General features: G+C 34.5%; 1 protein-coding gene across 2 annotated transcripts in view; it reads left to right on the top strand.

Moving 5' to 3' along the window:
* LOC123678076 (myc box-dependent-interacting protein 1) overlaps positions 1 to 23360 on the top strand; it is a 40617-nt gene that overhangs the window by 14635 nt on the left and 2622 nt on the right. Inside the window, exons 2-7 of one of the 2 annotated variants that reach the window (XM_045614881.1) lie at positions 7860 to 7995; positions 16002 to 16192; positions 18639 to 18911; positions 19638 to 19800; positions 20593 to 20862; positions 22390 to 22532. In XM_045614881.1, coding sequence (XP_045470837.1) covers positions 7860 to 7995; positions 16002 to 16192; positions 18639 to 18911; positions 19638 to 19800; positions 20593 to 20862; positions 22390 to 22532 — 1176 coding nt within the window. Of the gene's footprint in view, positions 1 to 7859; positions 7996 to 16001; positions 16193 to 18638; positions 18912 to 19637; positions 19801 to 20592; positions 21004 to 22389; positions 22533 to 23360 lie in introns of both variants that reach the window. The other variant, XM_045614872.1, reaches the window with a different exon arrangement.

Raw genomic sequence — 23360 nt, 5'->3', positions numbered from 1 at the left:
GATATTCTCGCACAATTTTCTTGTACCAGAATTAGAGAAATTAATTTGTTAACATAGACGACATAGATTTTAAAATAGGGTGGCCAGTATATGTTATTTGAAACAAGGAATGAAGTTCCTTCGATTCCGGATGAGTTAAAATACACTCTGTTTCCAGATAAACGAAGGACTCGTTTAAGGATATTACTAAAGACAATCATAAATCTTCACGCACATACAGATTATTCTTTTCTTGGGTTCCATCCTAGTGTGGGCTGCCATATAATACAAATGACGCACCCATCTCCATATTTGTACTGGTAACACATATTTAAGAATGTGGTACTAAATTTTCATGATAATGATATTATTGATGAAAATCTGTGTTTTGGGCTTATAATTGTTGATTTCAAGCCTGGTGATTCATACCAATAAGGTGCAAGGAACTTCACTTACACCACTAACTTATCGAAATTTAAATTGTTGACAACATGCATGGGATATGATCCAAAAATGGTTTGATGTACAAATTTGTTATTAAAATCTTGAATGACCTTCAGAAATGTTTGCCACGATCTGTTTGATAGTGTGAGTCAGCAATTACCGATCAAAAAACGGTTTAGGAGTTATGGCAATCTCAAATGTTGTTTTCCTAATCCATAACTTGAAAAATACCGATTCGGTCGTAATGGGGATCTTTCCACTCGAAGATTGAAAGAAATTATTTTTAAACATTTCGATATCTCACAAATTATTCGACATTTTCTGCTAAAATGAGGACAGCACTGAAGTTAGGAGCTTTCTTGTTGTTTATTCATGCGCCAATTCGCCCCTGAAGAATACAAAACTGTAAATATGTATATTCAAGAGGGCGATTAACACATGCGTGAAAAAGTGCTACAACACGTCAGTGCTTCCTTCAATTTTTTTCGCTATACTGCTTGAAACAGAAAATTTCACACAAGGATTGAAATTGTTATTCTATTACATACATATATGTAAAGGCATAAAATCTCAACCTGTCTTCACGGTAATATTGGGCATTTTTTCCAATATTTATGTTGAATTATTTATGGTTCTGATAATCTGATCAGATTGAAATTTTGCATGAAGCATGACATTTTATATCTACACTTAACATCTCCGAAGGTTTTTTGGACATGGAAATATTGCGGGTAATTTTTTTTTTGATATTTTTCCTAAATGATTACTGGTTCTTATATTATTACATATCTTATATTATTACAATATTAAATACCATACCTCCACAATTTTTATGAACCATGACTTGTTGAAAGAATTCATGTTTTACTAAGATTTCTATGGTTTAATGATGATGTGTTTTAAGGGTCTGTCAATAGATGAAAAACGAAGCTTTATTAAAACCAATAATTGGTCAATTTTTTATTCTCTATCCATAAATGATTCTAAAACACAAATACAAAATGAAAAACAAGTCAAGAATGCATTTACAAAGTTTGATTTCATCACGCAAGTATAAAATCTTTCTGTAATTCTGAAAAACCTTCTCATATTGTACTCATAAATATATAAACTTTCATATTCATCATTATTATGGAGCAGTAGGTAATTTTCGTGATTTTCAAATGTATCGATAGGTGACAAGTTATCACCTACCAATTCTGTCCAATATTACATTGGTTTTGTCGATATTGAACAAAAGCCATTGTTCCAAAAAAGGGAATAATGGAACATGCTTATTAAAATGAATAATTTTAGCATGGAAATAATAAATTATCAACGCTAAGATTGATAACAGTAAAATATTTATGATAATGTAATGAAACTTGATAACAGATACTGCGATTGATTGAAAATCTTTCCTAATAGAAATAATTATTTGTTCTGGGGGAAAAAAAGATTGAAAAGTGGTTTCGAAGTTCAAAGTTTTTCAATAAAACCATCTGATACGTTTCAACTTTCTGAACAGCTTACCTAAAAAAGTTCGTCCAATATATCAAAAAAAAAAAAAAAAAATTTTTCTGTAAAAAAAGATTTTTTCTGTAAAAAAAAAGGTTTTCAAAGGTTACAATTATTCCTCCCACCTACAGATCGTTTGAGCCAATAAAAGACGTGGAGTATTAGATCTACAGATCTTATTCCTTCGGACTATGGAAAAATATATTAAAAATATATGCCAAAAATAATCTGCTCTGAAAGAGCTATCCACTGAATTATTTATGCATATATGGGACAGAATAGCTTCTAAAATTATTTAAATAACAGCCCAATTATTTTAATAATCCTATCTAATGAATGATCTGATCTTGACATATGATTGTACTCTATAAGATTTTAAACCAGTTTCAAATTATGTTCTGAATATAGTTGTAGAAGTGTGCCTCGTAGTTTTAATTAACTATTGTTCATCAACTAATTTTTGGCCAATGAAGAAATGGCGAATGCTCTTCGGGTATGGTTTGTTCTTTTGAACATTTTTGTACTCATTCCAATATTTGTCGCAGATTTATTGTAGATTTTGTTATTGAATGGTATGTTTTTGTACAAAATCTCTCTTTCTCGATTTGAGCGATAAGCTGTCTAATGGTCAAGCCAATTCGAAGGAACATAATATGGAGTGTTTTTGCAATCCATTTGGCTTATCTTCATCGTAACAGTTGACCATTTTCGAAAAATTTTTGTTAGAAAAAGCTTTGGATTTTTTTTCTGGGGGAGTTTGCAGCTTTTTGCTCTTTGAATTCCTAGCAAAACGAGTTGATTTGAAAGTGGGAAACTTTTCTCGAATCATTTGTCCAGTGGTGTCCCTTAAAGATTTCACCCCTGATTTTTCATCATTTTCTTTGTTATTCTTTTTCATATTAAGAACATGGTCTTCTAATATTTCTGCTAGTTTTCTGGTGTTTCTCAGTCTAAAGTTAATAGTTTCTGTTCAACAACAATTCCGAAAACTGATTCTACACAGACGATCATTTTTTCGTAGTTTTAAAAGGCATAAACTCACATTCTAAGCTATGTTGAATTGGGGAAATGTCAAAATTTGATCGCTGAAAAACCAACTTGTTGGTTTTTGCTGCTGGCATGTTTTATCGCTGTGAAATAAGCGTAGCTATGAGAACTTCCCTAATCAAAATGGAGTGGAATAGTCAGTACGAACCTTGCCTCAAAATTTAAAAATATTAATGAACGATAAAGTTATGAAATAAGGTTTTGAAGTCCTCAGTTTGAGAGAATTTCAGGGGTTATCCTACTATATAAAGAATTCAGTGGCTGACGCTCACAAAATTTTAAAAAAATTCGAACTTCTCCGAATATTTTTCATCAAATCGATAACTACATACGACCAAGTATCATGAAATGGCAGACTGTCTGACTCCTTGTGGTCTCAAAAATTTTTAAATAATATTAGTTTCGGAAGTTGAAACAGATAACTTAATTGCAAACTAACTGATTAGATAGAACATCCGAAATCTATACGTTCTGAAGAACATTCTCTATGAGCCTCTAAATTATGCAGTAAACAGTTACAGTAATAGACAAGGGAAAGTGATCTGGTAATTAGATTTGGCAGGCTAATAAAATATACCGGCATTGAATTGATTCCGAAGCCTATCAAATCGCCTTATTCGTGAAGTTTTTGCGATAAAGCTGATGTCGTTGATTTCATACGATTCTAGGATCTTTTACGACCTCATTTATCGACTCCAAGTCTTTTTGTTGATTGAGAAAAAGCTTCCATGAAATTTCACAGCTTCTAAAAGAAGAAGAATCTTCACAAGAAAATCATTATAACTGAATTTATTCTGTGCACGATAATGCAATCTTGAAAGATTGCACTGTTTCATGAAAGTCACCAATGGCGTAACTGGTCACGTTATAACGAATAATACTGTTTTAAAACCTTAAGATCTTCATTAGAGGTTTTTCATATTGATATTTTATTATATTTTAATAATGTTAATTTCATTTGGGGAGTTCTGTGAGAAAAGAGAAATAAACGTATATCCTAAAAGTTCCTATGTTAGAAAGTAAAGGTAGACAAATCTGATTCGTCAGCGTGTATATTCTGTAAGGACTAAATTTGTGATTTACTTCAGGTTCTTGAATCAAATCAAAAAATCTCATCACTTCTGCTCGATTATATCCAATTTTTTAGACGACCTATAGATGTTAGCTTAGTTCACAAATCACAGGTAATCTTTTGTGTATTTTCATGAAAGAAATGAGAAATGAGTCAGTCTTTATCAGCCTGCTCGAGAGAACTGTTGAACTAATGTGAAATATTGTTTCTTTTAGCAAACTCGTAAGAAAGTTTCCTACACAGAAGGGAGATTAGACCAAACGCTTCAATATTAAAATCATTCATAACAAGGGTTTTATACTGCTGTTTTGTGAAAGTTTGTTAAATATGCCGCCAATTCCTGCTGACATTTCGTTTCCCCCCCTTTTTTTTTAAATTCTTTACGCAGTGTTTACTTGTGTGTACTTCGTAAATTATACCCGCTCTATTAACTACCAAAATTCCAATTTCTTCACTTGAACTGGTTTCAGTAGATCAGTTTTACTCTTAAAATAACGAACAATCTGAAAAAAAATTAAATAAAACATAGGTGAGGCGTGAACTTGCCCTTCGAATGATTTATATTAGAAGCACATTAAATAAAACAAACTGAAAATAAAACTGGTTTCTACTATCTATATTGCTAATCTATTCGGTTCTAACAACAAAATAAATCTTCGGAGAAGAAGTCTTGCCTTTATTTTTTGTGCTTATTCTCACTTTATTGAAAAGCAATATAACAACTAATCAGAAAACACATTTGATGTTGAGTTGGGTTGAAGATCCAAGCGAATCTAAATTAGGGCTATCTTCTTGATAGGTAACTATCATAAGTAGACAATACAGGGAGTAATATATTGCAGATTACTGTTTTAGATTCTCAATGAAATTAAATCTACCATTTGTCATTTTGCCTTACTTTACTTCTATAGGATCTTTTGTCACGGAAATATCAGGTATTTCTTGATTGGGTGATTAGTTTGAAATTTTTATTTTATATCTCACACAAAATCTCAACTCCGTCGGTTTTGCGCTTACTCATGTATTGGTTAATTTTTCTTTATTCTTCTTAATAGTTCTCATTGTTATTATATTATTTTCATTATACAATATTTTACTTTTTTCGAGGCATTCGGAGAATCCAAACCACCCTGATAATTGTGTAGGTTTTTGACGAGAGTTGATAAAATGACCGCTCAAAAATTAATATTGAAAATTCCTAAATGCAGTATGAAATACTCGTGTCTTTATCTAATTATCTCAACTCGGCTACAAAACTCAGTAGTGTAAAACAGTAAAAGCTCATTATTTCTTCAATTGAAATACTAGTTACCGATATTCCACATAGTTTAATACTCCATAATCACACAGATTTACTCTCATGAAAAAAAAACCTGTTTTCCCCACTTGTCTAACTCAAGACTCCTCTTGATTACTTAAATTCGTCAAATTGCATATTATCCTTAATTGAATTTTGTTCGTTTGTTAATATAATTGTAGACGTTCTAATCAAGGTTATTCAATTGGAAGCCATGATCACCAAAGCATAAAAATGCACTAATAAAAACCTTAATTTCATGTTTGACCGCTATCAGAATTTTTTTCTAGATTCCTTCATACGTATTCTGGCTCTTTTCCAATCAACCAACCGTGACAATTGTGTCGAAGGTTTGTTATATTTATTCAATTCAATTATGGCTATTTTTCTTCAATTCGTATTTTGAGGTGAAAGTTTTCTTCAATATTTTTTACAATTATCTTTTTACCCAAGAAAACATGTGGTCTAATACATAGGAAATGTACCCAGTTTCCAGATCTATAGGTTGACAGAAATTATATAACAACTGTTCTCGAATATTCTGTGGTTTTGATGATGTGATCAGCTCTAAACTTCGAACATAGCTTGATTGATTGTTATTTGAACAATCAAAATCCCAACATCATCGGTTCTGTGGTTACGTAAAATTTCGATATTTTTCTTGAATTTTAATTTTTTCATCTCGATCCAACCTGCAGTTTCAAAATTAATTGGAACAAAACATTTTGAACGGCCATATTGAAGGAACCCCAACTATGTATCATTCTGTCTGACGTTTTCATTTCATACTTTTAAAATTGGTTTGGTGTTGCTATTTCGCGTGATATAACTCTACGCAATACCATTCAGTTTTTCAAAATCAAACACAAAATTCAAGAATTCAGAGCGTACGTATATTCTGGCAGCCAATTGTTGATGTTGATTTTAAGGTAAAAATCCACATTCTGGCAACGATGCTGGAAAAAGTTCTATTTCACTGTACCTGATTTTTCTAAATGAATTTAAACAGCTGTATATCAAAAATCATGAATCCATGTAAGAACTATTTGACTTCAATCATTGATCTCAAAGGTTTCCATTCAATTAATAATAATAATTAATACTTTAACTAATGATATAAATGAACGAAAAACATAGAAGAAATACGAATGCATTAATCACAAATATTTGTCATTCTGACTGAACAAATCCCAAATAAATTTCAGGATGGGAAATTTTCATTCGAACTTTTACAATCGAATGTTGAAATTTTCCACAAAATATAACAGACAACTCAGTTTGAATCCAAGTTTGGAACGTTATAATTCCCTTTATGCACACAGAAAAACTATGGAGGTAACTTGAAATTACAACCGTGGAAAAATATATGCTGTGATGTTCTCCATCAAAAATTATGTAAAAACCTTGTGGACTTTAGACTGCAACAAAACATATCCAATCATCATTTCAAAAATGTACAAAAAAAACCATACGTATATAAAGTATGGTAGATATTTCAACGTCAAGTTATGCAAGCTTTCAGTAACAATCGACAGAAAAAAAAGGTAATGGTCCGTTTAGACGACTGTCTAACACTCATTTCGCCTTTAATTTGACTAATGGTGCATCCTGAACGTACAATGACAATAACACGAAAATAAATAAGTACCTATAAATATATAGTAGTTTATTTCAGCTGCTAGCGATTGCAAATTGTAAAGACCTTGACCGAGTCAAGACGTATCATATTACTACCGGTAGTTGAATTAAATTTTTTCCAACAATACCTTCCGTTGGACGTCTAGAATGAAGCTGCTCGTGAGCATTTCCTGTTCTTTATATCATGGCGCATTGAGATAATGAAAGCTCTATTTCGACTTATTGAATTGAATCTACTAATTTGAAGTTGATTGGTCAGGGATTTTTCATGATAGAAATGTTGGGAACTACGCGTTTATCCAATAATCAAACTATTGAACAAATTATACCTAAAATTACCCTTATTTCTAGAGAAAATAGCACGATATTTTTGCGTGCAATTTTTTTATGGAATTTGCACGCAATTTTCAGTTGTACATAATTGCAAATGTGCTTGCAATTTTTAGATAGAAATTGCACTCGAATTCTGAACCAAATTGGTTGCGATTGCTGAACTTCAGATGTATATATATATATATTCTTTTGAGAAAGAGCAATACAAAATATTAATTTCAAACAATCAAGCATATGTGTCGATGAATCTCAGTATTAGCAGAGGAAATGTAACGGGGCATCATACATTTCAACTTCAGATGTACATAAATTGCACAAGAATGTGCTTGCAATTTTCAGATATAAATTGCACTCGTATTCTGTATCAAATTGGTCGCGATTGCTGAACTTAAATTGTTGTTCATAACTGAATAGAAAAAGCATTAGTTAATAAAAATTTTATAATTTCTAACCACCCTGATATTTGTAATTTGAAGATTTATATAGAGTAGAGTATAAGCACATACTTTTTATTTTCTTTCAAATTTTATAATAAGTTCTATTTCATTTCAGCTTCTTCAAAATCTGGGGAAGGTAGACCGGACAGCAGACGAAATATTCGATGAGCATTTGCAAAATTTCACAAGACAGCAGAACTGTGCAAATAGGTTACAGAAGGAATTTTCCAACTACATTAGATGCATAAGAGGTAATTTTTATTGTTGAATTAATTGATATTTATTCCATTAGCACATTAGAGACGAGCATTTGTTTTGAATTATGGAGCTATGAGTGTTCTTTGCAATGAGCACAGGGTAGTACTTAGTGGGAATTTATGTCTATAGTTGAAAACTGTCATAAGCGTAGATTGGCTCAATTTCGAATCTGATCTATTATGAAATTAAAAGTGGTAATGATTACCTATGAGATAAGTATTTGTTGGATTCACTTGATAGGAGTTTCAATTTCGAAGAAATTGGAATTTAAACATCATTCATTTATGAATACATATTTACAAATACATTCGGTGAATAAAGTACTTCAAATTTATTATTTGAAAGTATTGTCGGCGCAACTGTCCCCTATACTCAAGCCGAGTTTAAATGACATCTGTCATTAAGTTGTTGTTTATGATGAGCCCGTTTTATTCAGTTTAGTTAGTGTGTTTGGTGTTCTTTACAAAGAATAAATGAGAGAAAAGCACTTATGTGTTCTTCACAATGAATAAATAAGAGGAAAGCACTTATGTGAAGACAGAAACTTTTTTGACAAGTTTTGAATCTGCAATACTCTTCAAGATAAAAGGAAATAATAGACCATTATTATGTATAAATGCCATTAAAGGTCGAACTTTCACCAGAGATCTTTGATTTTCAATATCTACATTCGAGTGCCGTGCTGTTTCACATATGCTTTGAAGCATTCTGGTTTGACTTGTTAGTGTCTGTGTTAGTCTAATTTGGAACATTTCAAAATGTAAAGATGTCATCAAAAGATACGCGCTGTCGACCAACTTTCGCGCAGACGCAGTCGATAATCTGAATTTTGAAACACCGCTTAATGTTTGAATCTATTATTTCCACTTTCCAGCTGACCTTTAATGGCGGATGGACGGAGTTGTCGTCAATGTAGTATATAAAGTCATTGTAGAGATTTCGTACTACAAAATCTTTTCTGACAGTTTTGTGATCACTAGCAGAGAGAAAACGCTATATTCTACACTTTTTCTTCGATAAAGGCGAAAATGCAAGCGCAATTTTGGTTTCGTTGGTTTGGATACCACACGAGTTAACGCAAAGAACCTCATGGACCGAATTTCTATCTTCGAATCTCTGCTGAATCGCAATAAAATCGATCCATTTTTGAAGCTGTTGGTGACTGGTGATGAAAAGTGGATCACTTACGACAACGTCAAGCGAAAACGGTCGTGGTCGAAATGCGGTGAGCCGGCGGAAACGATGACCAAGCTAGGATTGACGGCCAGGAAGGTTTTGTTGTGTGTTTGTCAGGAAATGATCTTCTATGAGCTGCTTCCCTACAGCACAACTGTTAACTCGGAACTGTACTGTCAACAATCTGAAGGAGTCTACTCCCAGAAGCAGCCTCAATTTGCTCAATTTTTTTGCAAATAGAGAATTGGCGCATATTTGACCCAAATCGGATCATTCTAACTATGGTAATTAAAGCCTTGTTTTTCGTGCAAAAATAATGGATTTCTTTCGAGTACACCTTAACGAACATTAATTGTTGATCATGGCGACTCAATTTACAAGTATCTTCAATGATATTCCTTCAATCGTAACGTGAAAATTAGTCGGAAAATCCTTGGGAAATGGACGAAGTCGAGTCAAGGTGTCAAATCTACGAAACTCGTGGTATCTGTGCAAACAATTGGAAGACAAACATTGAACATTGTTTGCTTCTACCAGCGGCGACGATCTATTTTGAAAAGTTGGGATTTGGCAGACTGTACGGACTCGATTTAGATCTTGTTTCAGTAAAAACTGTCGTTCTTTTCGTATTCGACGGCGTACGGCTAAAATGCGAGGTATAACGTTTCAAAATTGTTTGAGTCATGGACTTACGCAATGATCTGGGGTCAGATTATTGCTTCCTCTCAGCAGAACACGAATGACCTGACAAATTATAAAATACACCTCGCTGTGGGAATGAGAGAATGTGTGGATTTTGAAGCTCGCAATTGTAAACTTTTTAATTTGCGTAGAAGCACTTGTTATAGGGCGTTCACATCTTGCCCAAATGTTTGTGCTTTCTGAAATTTGTTTCAAGCAATAATTACGTTGTACTCAGTAAAATGATCAATTCATAAACAAAATAAGTTTTTAAAGATTTAGAAACACGCCAGATTTTGGAAATGTAGTGGATTTCCGTTACGTATGCTCGGATAATTTTAAGAAAGAAGGGGTCTATAAAATAAACATTAGCCCACAGACGCCTTGTTCTCGAGATGCAGGGAATTGAACATTTATTTTTTTTTTAAGTTTTTTCCTATAGTTTCTGCACTTCATGATATATTCAACTGAATTTTGGCATATATATTCAAATTCAGCGTTTAACATTACGTGAAATTCCGGATATGCGAGTTCCGATACAGCATGGTATTTTTCAGAACAGTGCCGGTTTTTGCTCCTGAACTTTTGTTTGATGGCCACTGGCAGTATTTAAAAGGAAAAAGTTTGAAACATGACTCTCAAAATCCTCCAGAAAATCCAAATTATCATAAAAATCCAGTAACTAAGTTATGATGAATAAATTAAATGCATATTAGTTTTGGTATTTATGATTCGATAAACAAGAAACAACTTGCATCACGAAAACAAGTGTTTGAGGGCCCATGTTTATCGGACCTTTTTTTCTTAGAATTCTCCAGGGAATATCTCATTTTATTTTGTACCTCCAATTAAGAAACACCCTGTATCTTTTGATTTTTTGGACAACTGAATTTATTCAAAATAAGGCTGGACTCAACATTTTGGAAGAAAAAAAAAATAACGTGCCTATATACAAGTGTAAAGATAGGCTTAATTTTACAAATAGAGATGACTGTGGAGTTACGTAAATCCAAGAGTGTCATGGCTTTGAATGAATCCACTCGGTCTTATTTTTATTTTTAACCAGGGCCGCGGATGTAGACGTTGCCAAATGTCAGTGGCGTTCAACTACCTTTTCCGCATTTTTTTCCCAGAAGTTCAGGGCTCGTTATCTCGAAAAAAAATTGAGATTATGTGAGAATAGTCATATTGAATTAGTTTGGGATTCATTCGACCTGAACTTTTTAATCATTTATTAGTAATATGATTATAATGTTTAATGGATTGGGTTCATTCTTGAAATGGAAATTCAGTATACCTTCAAGATGTTTTATTTTATCTGTTATTAGGGCTGTTCATGCTAATTCGATAGTTTAAGCGCTCTAGTTGTTGTTGTAATCCTCAGAATCTTTACAAGCGTTTAACGATGTTGTCATCTTCAAAAACGAAAAGTTACTAATTCAATATGTGAATTGAATAAATAAATGAATTTATTTACTATCAAAACTATTACAGGGTAAGTCATAAAAAATCTATGAAAGAGGAAAAGGCAAAAAACGCAGGAAGGATACAATATTAAAAGTCTCTAGAGTTGATACTTAAAAACAACCCTACAATAACAGGCCAGTTGAAAAGTCCCCGGTCTACCATAGTAATAGTAATTTACGTAACAAGTCCGGAGAATATGGTTTTTTTGGACGAATAGACAAAACGCTTACGCTCGTCCTGGAAGTCTGTGAGTCCGAAAAAACCATTTTCGAGCATGTTGCGTACAATATTTTTTCGGCAACCATGTAAAATAACACTATCGCTGCTGCTTTCCATATTTTATTGCGATTGCGGTCAAAAAACATGCAAATTTTTGACAACTAATTTCATTTGAACTGTCAGCCGTTATCTCGGTTGCTATGGATTCTATGATTCTATTCCGGCCTAGTCCGGGAAATGCTACTTTCTCAGAGAAGAAGCGTCCGGGAAGTGAGAACATTTTTTATTTTTTTTTTTCAGTAACCTTCGAGGGCGATACAGCGATTATAGCGATCTTCTAACTTTTCGTTACCATTTTTGTAGTACGATTTGTCTTTCGTTTCAAAGTCAAAATCTGGCGAATACGGTGGATGCAGAAGCAATTCAAAGCCCAATTTATGCAATTTTGTCATTGCTTTAATTGGTTTTTAACACGGCGCATTGTCTTGATGAAACAGCAGCTTTTTTCTTCAACTGGGGCCGTTTTTTTAACGATTTCATCCTTCAAACGATCCAATAACACTATATAATAATCGCTGTTGATGGTCTGGCCCTTTTGGAGGTAATAAATGAATATTATACCTTGCGCATCCCAGAATACTATTGCCACAACCTTGCCAGCTGACTGTTGTGTTTTTCCTGGCTTTGGATTCGGTTCATCGTGTGCAGTCCACTCAGCTGACTGTCCATTGGATTCCGGAGTGAAATGATGGGGCCATGTTTCATCCATTGTCACATATCGACGCCAAAATTCAGGTTTATTGCACTGAAACAGCTTCAAACACTGCTCAGAATCATTAACACGTTGTTGCTTTCGATCGATTATAAGCTCGCGCGGCACCCATTTTGCACACAACTTTCTCATGTACAAATATTCGTGAATGATTTGATGTACACGTTCAGATGATGATCTTCACAGTGTCTGCTATCTCGATCAACTTCACTTTACGATCATTCAAAATTATTTTGTGAACTTTTTTGATTTTTTCGTCGGTGACAGCCTTTTTTGGGCGTCCACTGCATTCACCATCGTCGGTGCTCATTTCACCACGTTTAAACTCAGCATACCAATCAATGATGGTTGATTTTCGTGGTGCAGACCACGGAAACTCTTCATCAAGCCAAAATTTTGCTTCAACTGTATTATTTCCCTTCGAAAAGCAATATTTTATCAGTACACGAAATTCTTTTTTTTTCATCATTTTTCAACTAACAAAAGTAGCTACACTCACAACGTAAAATCTCAGAAAATAATGGTCTGATTACTGTCAAATTTTGATACGTATCGTTTGAAGGTTGGTACTAACTAAAAATAATATGGATTTAATACTATCACCGCCATCTGTGCTTCAGACCGGGGACTTTTCAATTGGCCTAATACGTTTCACAACACTGTTCGCCCACATACAACAACATTATATCTCAGTAAAGAAAATACAGGGTTTTTCAATAAGACGTTTCATTTTGAATAGCCCAGCTGTCAGCTTGATATTTGGCAAGTAAAAACTACGCCATTACTAAAAATGGAATAGATAAACGCTTCAACAATTTTTTTGTCTTTCAACTTAGAATCGATATTCTCAATTGAGAATCTACAGCAATCTGTACTTTTGTCGATTCCTCGCTGTGACAATAAACGTCATTCATATCAATATCTTCAAATTCCGGCCATAATAGTATATTCTAAAACAAGTTGCAGAATGGGTTCCTATTCCAACACGAATGCGAAATTCGAAAACGAGCGACGAAGGAGCGAGTTTTGGAACGCATGAGTGTTGGAATTGCCTTCTGCAACGAGTATTAGACAATATTTTCTCTATTTCAGTCAATTTTTGTGAAATATTGTTGAAATTCAATGAAAAATTCAGATCATACATCCTAGTGACATTTGTATTGTATCTTGGCAGTTGGTGTGACTGCTACGAAAATTGACAGATTACGGAATTTCAATTTGATTCGTATGTTTTGAATTCTGAAATAATTCATAATTATGCATTCAATTCGTGAATTATGTCTGACGAAATCGATTTAACACCAACAGAATTAAGAGAAATTGCGAATAATGTCGCAAATCATTTCACTAAATCCAAATCATATGATATTGACAATAATTGACGTGTGTTGAATTTTGATAGGATTGGAAGTCTGACGTCAGTGTAGACAACCACAAAACGAAAAATATAACTGAAAACAATGCTGTAATGAGTTCATTACAGCACTGTTTTTAGAACTGTAATGAACTCATTACGATACTGAAATAGAGAAAAATTATTAATCATAGCTCGGTAGCGCCTATTCCCATGATCTACGAGAAATCGACAAATCAGCAGCAATCTGCAGATTCAAGATTGAAATTTCAGTATTAAAATATCAAAATTCACCTCGACTATTATACTATTCTGGTTTTGACCGCTGACGTCATTTACGTAACGCTAATCTTTTTAGAAATTACCTTTCCGTCGATCGTGTTTTTGTTTATCGAATGTCTGCGATTCTGTTGAAAAACAAACACCGGAAATCGGTGAAATGGCCGCAAATCGCCGACCTCTTTGATCTGTAATGCCACAAACGTGTCCGATGCGGCCTAACATTTTAAAGCACTTAGGTGTTTCTATCAAAGCGGGTCATAGGTATGCAGGTGGTCAGAGCTGGACTAGTCAGATATGAGAGGAGCTGGACTAGTCAGATATGAGAGAAGATTGATTTGTACCAGTGTCTGGAATGTCCATTGGAGAATTTGACAATTAGGACATCTCTTGCAATATTGAGTTGTCTACACACATTGTCAAAAGTCTTGAACCCCTATATTTCTCAAGAAATAAACAATTTATGTTCTGGAAATGAGATGAATATTTTCTTCTATTTCAACTGAAATATAAACTGATCCACATGAGTTAGGGATATTGACTTAAATTGCAAAAAAAATATAGTTTAAATAAGATTTTTGTGATGAAAATTCATATTAATACGATTGCAAGTTGCAGGAAATAAAATTAATTTTAGCCTGTAGGTCTGCAGCATATACAAGGTGGTTAAGAAAAATCGAGTAAACTAACGAAATTTTATTCTCAGAGAATTCAAGCATTTTAAGACTATCAATACTATGTATGGCCTCCACGGGCATCAATAACAGCTTGACATCTTCTTTGCATACTACATACGAGGTTGTTGAACATTTCTTGAGGAATTTGGTTCCATAAACGGGGCAGAAGCTCTCTCAGATCATTTAAGGATTCTGGGGTAGGTTGATGATTATCTAATGTTCTTTGGAGCATATCCCATGTATGTTCTATGCAATTCAAACCAGGTGAGTGCAGAGGTATTGATAAATGTGGAATACCAAGCTCCTCGCGCGCATTCTCAACTATAGCTGCACGGTGCGGTCTAGCGTTATCGTCTAGAAATTGAAAAGTTTCACCAATAGCAGCGTGAAAATTTGGCACAACATTGTCTATGACATGCTCCCTATAGTGTAAGGCGGTCATATTCCCAGGAAAAATATGTAGATCTGTGCGCCCGTTGAAACATATCCCGGCCCATACCATAACACTACCCCCTCGGAATGGATGGACTTCTTGGACATAGTGACAATTACGGGGTATGCGTGGGATTGTCCATACCCTTATTCCTCGAGAATCTGAAAATCGTCCATATCTGGATTCATCAGTGAAAAGGACACTACGCCAATGATCGTTCCAATTGATATGTTGCCTTGCCCATTCCAGTCTTTGACGCTTATGGTCACGTCTTAATGGAACTCCTCTTAATGGACGTCTAGAACCTAGATTCACCTCTCTCAATCGTTGTCTGATGGTTTCGATGGAAACTTGGACCCCCATCTGCATTTTGTAGAGTATTCCGTAGCATTCTACACGTAGATGCAGGGTTTCTTCTTGCCGAAACGGTGATGAAACGATCCTGAGCAGGTATTGTTTTTCGTCGCCCACCAAGCCTTGGTCTTTCCAACACGGAACCTGTCTCCCTAAACCTATTCCAAAGTCGAGATATCACACTTTGGCTGACTTGGAGCCTTTACGCTACAACAACCTGAGTTAGGCCACCCTGTAACATTCCGATAGCCCTATTAGCCTCAGCGTTTGTTAATTTACGTCTTGGTATTTTCAGAAAACTCGTTTCAAATCGAAGCCGTTGATAAACTGACTCCATTTCAAAATAAGAACATTCATGATGCAAAGAACCAAACTTCAGAAAAAAGGCGACCAGATTGACGAAATGTCTCATACTGATTATTATTGGATCGATTCAAGTTGTTATTGAGTTTTAAATGATTTTACAGCGATTTTCTCGAATATTACATACTTTTCAAAACGATTGAATACGATATCCCTAACTCTTGTGGAGCAGTATATTTGACACAAAACAAAGTTCGATCTTAAAGTTGATTTTTTTGTTCTAGCCGCCCAGGTTGCCTCAAAATCACTACTTGAAGCAATAGGAGAGACGTATGAAAGCCAATGGACAGGCCACGATCACTTATACGTACAGTGTCAGTCGGTAGACATGTTGTGGCAGGATTTCAGTCACAAACTTGCTGATCAAGTGCTACTTCCTCTGAACACCTACCAGCAACAGTTTCCAGAAATGAGGGTGAGGATTAGAGGAGTTTTTTAAATTCATCAACTCATACTCTTATACTAGGAAGCAGGATGCTATAAGTTTGACATGGTATTCTACTGAAGTTGTAGTGATAACCACACTCTTAATATCCATAGAATATTTATAAGCGTACAACGAACGTTTCGACAACAATGTTGAGAAACTAGTAGTTACTAACTAAATTGTCAAGAACATCAAGAAACTTGATAATATTTGCCAGGATATATTTTTTCAATAATTTTAGCACTACTATAACTATAACGGTTTCGTTCAATAGACTTCTTTTCCACTTTATTCATTGACAATATACAGGGTGGTCCAGATTTTAGTTCAATAACTTTGGTATCGGATAGATCGATAGTTTGCCAACAAAGAATGATTTACTTTATTAATTCAAGAGACCTTTTTTTTATTGAATCTTCATCGATTTCAGAAATAAAATAATTTACTCGAAAAAAAAAGACAATAGTGTAGATTTTCAATAAGAAAAGGATCATCGGACTTCTATATCTACGCCATGGGATAAGTTAGGCAGGAGAAACTCACCTAACTGAAACTTCACATCATCAAGACTTCAATACCTAAAAATTAAAATAATGAATGTAAAAATACTAGAGTTATAAGTAAAAAACTGATTTTTTTCTTTCGAAATTTAACACCATGTATTGCGAAAACGAAGCTTGTAAGGATGTACCTATGTTTATAGGAATTTTTTTTTCATGAAGAGAGTTATTCTATCCGACGCCAAAGTTATTGCACTAAAATCTGGACCAGCCTGTATTCTTCATATAGATGGAAAGGAAAATTATCATGCGTATTGCTTATTTTCCGTCTAAAATTTCGTTTCATAAAAGAAATTTTTTCCAGAGTGGCGAAAATGGCATTTGTTTGTAAATTTTCTTGTAGGTTTCCCTAGATTCTAGAACTTTCAGTTTCTATCGATCATAATGTGTTGAACTACAAATATCATGTTTACTAACTAATCATTAAATCCTTTCACTAGAAATGAAATATACACCACTTTGCGTATTGAAATTACACTATTGTTATTAGGGATATAAGGTTACATACATATATTTTCGAAAACATGCTCAATAGATTCGAATTGAACAGTATCGAGATGCTAATACAAACAATTCTGATATTTCAGAACAACTGTTAGACGCACGTCCTATTTCCAAGAACTTGGAAATTTGCCAGCGTCCATATTACATTGACTAACTGGCACAAATAATAATAGTTCGATATCACGATAGGAGTGGCAGTTTACACTAATATTTCATTTACTTAGTGACTGCAGGTTTTAGAAAATCACATAATTTTGAAAGGAACGAAGTCATAATTAGTTTTTATTCACCAGATGAACATTGAAACCTTGGATCATACAAGATACCAAATCTGGCGAATTGTGTTTGAAATAATGTACTCGAAAAGAATACATTGTTTTTGTAACACGATACTCGAAAATGAAGTTTTTAACACTACCGTGACGTCTTAGCATTATTAAGAAAATTATACAATTTCACATCAAGTGCCTGAAATTGCTACTTGTTGTTTGTTCATAACGAAAATCTAGAAAGAAGTCATTTTCATCAATTTGAATGGCTTCTAGAGACAGAGGATCCAGATATGGCCAAATAGGCAAGAATAAGAAGGTCTTTTCAGTCTGGATTCCTGGCCACTCGGGAATGAAGAAGCCAACATACTTGCCAGAAAAGGAGCACAAACTCCTTTCATCGGCTCAGAACCTTTCTAGGTTTAGGGAAATGTACCTACAAAAAAGAGTTTCAGGAGAAGGAAAAAACTGGAAGAGAAACACTCTGGCGGAATCTTGGATTTTGTATAATTCCAAAAGTTTCTTCAAAACTTTGACACTGTGCGATCCAAGAAGTATCTAGATCTTAGCAAGAATATACTACACCTCCTCACTGGATTTCTCACAGGGCATTGTCGTTTTGAGAAACACCTCATAAGAATGGGTCTAGTACAAAATGACGAGTGCAGATTCTGTGGGGAGGAGGAAGAAACTCCGGATCACCTGGTCACGGAATACCCCGCCATAACTAGCCAACACAAAATCTGCATTGGACAAGAAACTTGTAGAAACGAGGAATAAGCCTCCTTGAAGCCATCCCAGATACTGGAGTTCATTAGAACTCTGGAACTGGAAGGCGAGCTATAGATCACGTTGAAGAGAAAATAGCTCTGATGGGGCACAATGGACCATTAGGTCGCAGTGGAACTGAACCTCCTTAATTAAATATTATTCTTATGGCTATTATTTGCTACAAATCTGGACTTTATAATTATGCCCTCAAGCTTGTACACAGAAAAAGTTACACACAAACAAGAACCTATAAGATCTAGTTAACAAAGATGCAAAACCCTATTTTCATTCGAGTACCTTTCCAGATGAAGAATAATCTTTATTTTTCAGAAAAAAATCGACAAACGTGGCCGAAAACTAGTCGACTACGACGGACAAAGACATAGCTTCCAGGCCATGCAGACCAATATGAAGAAAAGAGACGAAGCGAAGATCAACAAGGGTAAAGAACAACTGGAGGAAGCGAAAAGGACGTATGAAATATTGAATTCTGAACTACACGACGAATTGCCCGCCTTGTACGATTCCAGAGTTTTATTCCTAGTGACCAATCTTCAGTCTCTTTTCAATGCGGAGCAAACTTTCCATTTTGAAGCTGCTAAGGTGGGCTCTTTAATAATAAATCACTTTATTGATACCGAAATAAAATATACATAAATAAGAAAATTGAACATTTAAATATCAATATTAGGTCGGAGTTTGGTTGGACACATATTTGCATTCTCTTCTCTTCTAATCAAACCCTTCAATAATAAGTCAACTACTGCTTGTTCTTTAGTACACTCTATCATCATGTCTCAATAATAAAAAATTTAAAAAGCTCCTGATTTCCTCTGAGCGTTTTTTCATTCATGCAGTGCAATCTGTCAATCCAAGAGGACGACTGGGTAGACATAAACTTATTATGATTTATTTTTATTATTAATTGGAATATTATTTGATCAATGTTTTTCTCTCATTTTATGTTTTTAGCAGCTCGAAATATTCCCGTTTGAGTTTAGAGTTGAGATTTCGATATGAAATTTCCCATAGTTCCGTAACCACAAAACCGACAGAGAGGACACTTTGAGTATAGATTTGAAATAATAATTCCAAGCATTGTGCAAAATTTCGTGTTTATAGCGCCATTAGAATATAAGAATATTGGAAAAGAATTATTCAATATTTCCGTGCCCATAGAACCGATTAGTTGAGATTTTTTGATATTTTATAGAAGGCATTAGGATTTATTATTTCAATACCCAATTATAATGCTGCTGGTTACTAGCAGATTTATTAAAATTCAAATTTCCTGTATGCATTATGTGTATCCATTTGTTTTGGTTGCAGGTTTTCGAAGAACTAGAAGCTGTAGTCGACAAGTTAGCAACAGACAGTCAGAGGGGATCATACAGTGTGAAAAAAACTAACGGATCTAGTCTTCCACGTAACACGAATTATAATAATTCGTCACTTATTATAAATAATATCTCACCTTCAAAACCATCTCTACGTAAGTACCAACTCTTGTATAATGATATGAAATATGAGATTGCTAGTTGTTGAATGTACTAATATTAGAAGCAATCTAGATTGCCACACAGTAAAACGTAATTGACGATTATTTTGGATTATTAATTGATTTAAAAATATTAGTTTAGTTCTCAGTTTTAGTATGAGTCTTGTAGAGAAATATAAACAAGTCATTTAAGTATACACTGTCTAATGTGTATACTTTAAGAGTTGCTTTTAAATTATTTGAAACTTCCAAAAAAAAATAGACGTAGACTTTTAAGGGATTGTTGAACTTTCATTAAGATCCCTCGATATTATGCCTTCATACTATAAGGCAAGTATTTGTCAGTTTGTCAGAACATGCACCTTACACTTACAGTTTCAGAAAATAGAAATATGTAAACATTGAAAGACTTTGGAAGAGTTGGTTGGAAGCATGTACATTTGAAAAAAGTTATATATCAAAAAAACAAACATACATATACGGAATACATGAGTATATTTAGATGATGTATCATGTTTTTCTAGTTCACAGTGAACATCAGCTCTCTTGAGAGATTGATGTCAAAGATTCTTTCTATATTTTGGGAGATCTGGCGTAAAATTCGAAATTACTTTTTCCCCAACCTGATATTTCACAATAGAAATTACACAATTGGTACAAAATTATAACGCATTCAATGTAACGTAAAGCACACACCATGCGTCAGCCCCGACTCTTCCGCCACACTCACGAGCACCGCTCACCGTCTAACTCACGTTGTTTGATGTTGTGTGTTGTGTTTTGCAGCTGAACAACCTCCGCAGTCTCCCCTAAAAACCGACCAACCAAAACCAGAACTAACAAACCAGTCCTCGGTCGATTCGGAGACACCGTCCGACCCGCCGTCCGAACCCCAGTCCCCCGCCAAACCCGAGCCCCCCAAAGAAACAGAAACACTCCCGCCTAGCACCAATGGCGTCCCGGTGGAGCCAGTGGCGGCAGCGACCGCCTCAGCACCCCCCGAACCTACACCAGACAGGCCTACCAGTGAGCAGAACGGACTCGAGGTTGTAGAGAGTAAGTCCACCCCCACTCCAGAACCCCCCACCCCTAATAAAGCTTCTAGCGATGCAGCTGCTGTTAATAACGTAACCGCAACCCCTAACAATGTCAGCTCCGTCAGTAAAAAGCTCGAAGAACTGTATGACATTCCTGTTGGTGAGTAAATATTAATACAGCATGGGATTGGTTGTTGTTTCTTAATATATTGTGGAGTTTTCTAATGATTATAAAGTCTAGGTTTGCAGTCACTGTAGATCTGATGGTTCCACTGGCCTTGTGAATTCATTTATTCTTGGTTATTACAGCTATCTAGGTCTATAGAGCCTGCAAAACTAAGGAATGACCCTCGAGAAACCATTTGGACAAAGCTTGGAGATGAAAGACGTCAGCTTCTTTCAATATCACAAGGGATTCACGGCTTGGCTTGATATTCAAGTTACTTGACTTGGGCTCGACTTGAAATCAACTCAAGTTCAAGTTAAGTATGTAGTAGTTCTTCAATGTCAAGTCGAGTATTTATTTATTAAGTATTTGACTTGACATTGAAAAACTACTACTTGACTTGTACTTGAATTGAGTTAAGCTCAAGTCAAGTAGCTTTAATATCAAATCAAGCTGTGAATCCCTAAATATCACCATCATACTAATGATCAGAGTTTCGAGTTTCCAAATCATGACCAAGGTATTGGCAATGTCTCTACCGGCCTCAATGCCTAAAGAACGTATAGTGACTAATTGTTTCAGAATATCAAGATGTTGAAATGTTTCTAAAAATTCTGTAGTATCATTTGAACTAGAATTGCTTACCAAGCTGGTTATTCATTAAAAGTACCAGCTGAAAATTAAAAATGTTGTATGATGGCATAAATGATCTTGTATACCTGTAATCTCACAGATGTCATCATTGTTAAGAGATGATATTGATGTCTTTCATCTCCCATTGAAATTTGAGCGATTCCTCGCTATTATGCCAATTCTATAGATCTGCTGGATACATAGATGTATAGATATTCTCAGATATGGGGGTGAAGTTATTGAAAGCACAGGTTCTAAAATAATCTCCTTTGTATACTCAGGTGGGATCAGATTAGTGAAAAAATAGTCCATAATTTTTTGGTTTCCCTTTTTGTTTTAAATTACAAATTTACTACTGATACTACTAAATATTGTTCTTAAAAAAATTCAATCACTACGGCTCATTTGATCAAGTTGCAACAAGAGTAACACATTTCTTTAGATCTCAGCGTTCACAGGTCTAAATATCTGTTCAAGTAGAAGCAGGACTATAATGTTTGTATGAATGTCGAACCTCAATAAAATTTTATCCTCTAATTTGGGAAAATCTTATATGCAGATTCTATAGATCTACCAGAAAAGCAATATAAATGAGTAAACTAATTTTTTGATTGATATTTGCAAGATTGCAATCAGTTGCAATAGGGCCTCTGCAAATTAGGTACTCAAAAAATCTCCACAAAGAACCAATAACAGCTTTAATGAGAAAGGTGGTCCGCTGTATGAAATAAATTCAAATTTTTCCAGGTGCAAGCAGGGATAATTTACCACCAGGGGTGTTATATAAGGTCAAGTCGACTTACAAGTACAACCGCGAAGACGTAGATGAACTTTCATTTGATGTGGGAGAAATAATACAAGTGGTAGAATATGATGACCCAGAAGAGCAAGTGAGTACCTTCATTCCAATATGAATTGTTGCAGTGTGGAAAATGTGAATCATTATTTCTGGAACATCTCAAATCATCTAAGAATGCGGCTACGATCTGTCCAAACGCTAAGCGCTCTTTGATCTTCAAAAGTAGTTGCATTGCTCATATTCGAAGAAATATATTCAATAATGAATTTCCCGAAATCATGATCTGAGAAATTTTCAGGTTTTCCTGGGATGATTCTAAGCGTTTATTATTGGAAATTATAAACTAAATAATCGTTTATTTAGATTCTGAACCGATGCCAACTTGGATCATTATTCACCCGTTCTGTTAGATTTGTTATTCAGGAAGTTGTTTCATTTTGAAATAAATCCATTTAGTTATTCTCTGTACTGTCTGCTCAAAAACCCGAATAGTTTTTCACTAAGCTTATCACTAGGCTTATCATTATCAGTAATATCTAGATCATTTAAATGTTCGTATCACAAAACAATTTTCAATATAAAAATTATTAAAAAACATATAAGGTGTATTATGAAGAAATCCATTGTTTTTGTATGAAAAACAAAACTTTAATTACCATAGTTAGAATGATTTAATTTAGGTAGAATATGCGCCGTTTTGTTCAATAACTTGTTGCCATTGTCAATGCAATATCATTTTGCCTCTCTCATAGAAGCCCTTGTCCCTATTGGCGAAAAATTGAGACAGTAGACTTTCACAAGCCTCTGTTGAAGCGAATTTTTCACTAGCAAAATTATTCGCCATAGGCAGGAACAGATGGTAATCACTAGGTACTAGGTCAGGACTATAAGGTGGCTGCATAAGAACCACCCATCCAAC

Source organism: Harmonia axyridis, chromosome 1 (assembly GCF_914767665.1).
Source record: "Harmonia axyridis chromosome 1, icHarAxyr1.1, whole genome shotgun sequence".
NCBI classification, from domain to species: Eukaryota; Metazoa; Arthropoda; class Insecta; order Coleoptera; family Coccinellidae; genus Harmonia; species Harmonia axyridis.
The sequence above is the reverse complement of the archived record's forward strand: the minus strand, read 5'-3'. Positions and strand labels throughout refer to the sequence as shown.